This window comes from Morone saxatilis, unplaced genomic scaffold, assembly GCF_004916995.1.
Source record: "Morone saxatilis isolate NCDOM2014 unplaced genomic scaffold, NCSU_SB_2.0 Contig14, whole genome shotgun sequence".
Taxonomy (NCBI): Eukaryota; Metazoa; Chordata; class Actinopteri; family Moronidae; genus Morone; species Morone saxatilis.
In genome coordinates this window covers 3,932,016-3,933,023 of record NW_023339696.1, presented here as the reverse complement: position 1 = coordinate 3,933,023, position 1,008 = coordinate 3,932,016, and the positions used below count along the sequence as shown (strand labels likewise).

General features: G+C 50.4%; 1 protein-coding gene across 1 annotated transcript in view; it reads left to right on the top strand.

Annotated features, from left to right (window-relative positions):
* The window catches only part of LOC118323245 (potassium voltage-gated channel subfamily C member 1-like), a gene marked incomplete in the record, with an annotated part of 69,251 nt that overhangs the window by 38,985 nt on the left and 29,258 nt on the right, over positions 1-1,008 (top strand). The window contains 1 exon segment of the mRNA XM_035655188.1: positions 874-1,008. Within this exon segment, the coding sequence (XP_035511081.1) occupies positions 874-1,008 (135 nt within the window).

Genomic DNA, 1,008 nt, shown 5'->3' with positions numbered 1-1,008 from the left:
GGCACACTATATATTTTCTGTCTCTCTCTCCTTCTCCCGCTCCTTTGTTTAGTCACTCTCATTCAGTGCCGTTAAATGCTGCGTGTGACTACATGAAGTGTGTGTGTGTGTACAGCCTGCTCTGCTGCAGTGTGTTGGTCATGTGATCAGGATAGCTATCACAAGGCACTAACGTTCCTTTGCACCCCTCCACCCCCCCTCTTCTCTCCCTCTCTCTTCTATCATTTCTCCATCCTCTCTTTACCCTCTTTCATTTTATTTTTACCTCCTAATCGTTTTTCTCTTTAATCTCCCGTTTTTCGGCTTCTGTTTCTCATCTCCAAATCCCTTCTCCTTGTCCTCCTCTGAGTCGCTCCTCACCACCTCCGCTCTTATCTCCCTTTTCCATTTTTATTACTTTTATTCTCTTACCGTCCGTTTCTCTCAACCCCCCCCCATGCTCCTCCTACTTCCTCACCATCATTAATCTTCTCTCCTTCACCCCACCTCCTCACTCTCTCTCAACTTTCCCCCTCCATCTCCTCCCCTTGTCTCTTCTCCTCTCTCATCCTCTCCTCCCACCCCCTCTCCCTGTCTCCTCTCTTCCCCCAAACCTCTACTCCCTTCTCCTCTCATGTTTCCTCTTCTCTTTTCCCCTTTCCTTTCCATTTCTCCTCCCCTCTCCTCTCCTTTTTCTTGCACTCCTCTCCATCTCTTCTTTCCTCTCCTCTTTACCTTTACCTTCTCACATACGACTTTTCCTTCCTCTCTCCCTGCACCATTTCTCCATTTCCCTCCTTCTCTTCTGTTGCTTTCTCCGCTCTGTCCTCAACCTTGATACTTTTCCTTTCATTTCTACCACTCTATTTTTTCTTTTTTCTCTATCTCTCCCAGACTCCAAGCAGAATGGTGACGCAGCGGCCAACGCGGCGGCCCTGGCCAACGAGGACTGCCCCACCATCGACCAGGTCCTTGGGGACGAGCGTAGCCCGGCCACTGGGGGCCTCGGCTCCACCACCAGCCGCGAGC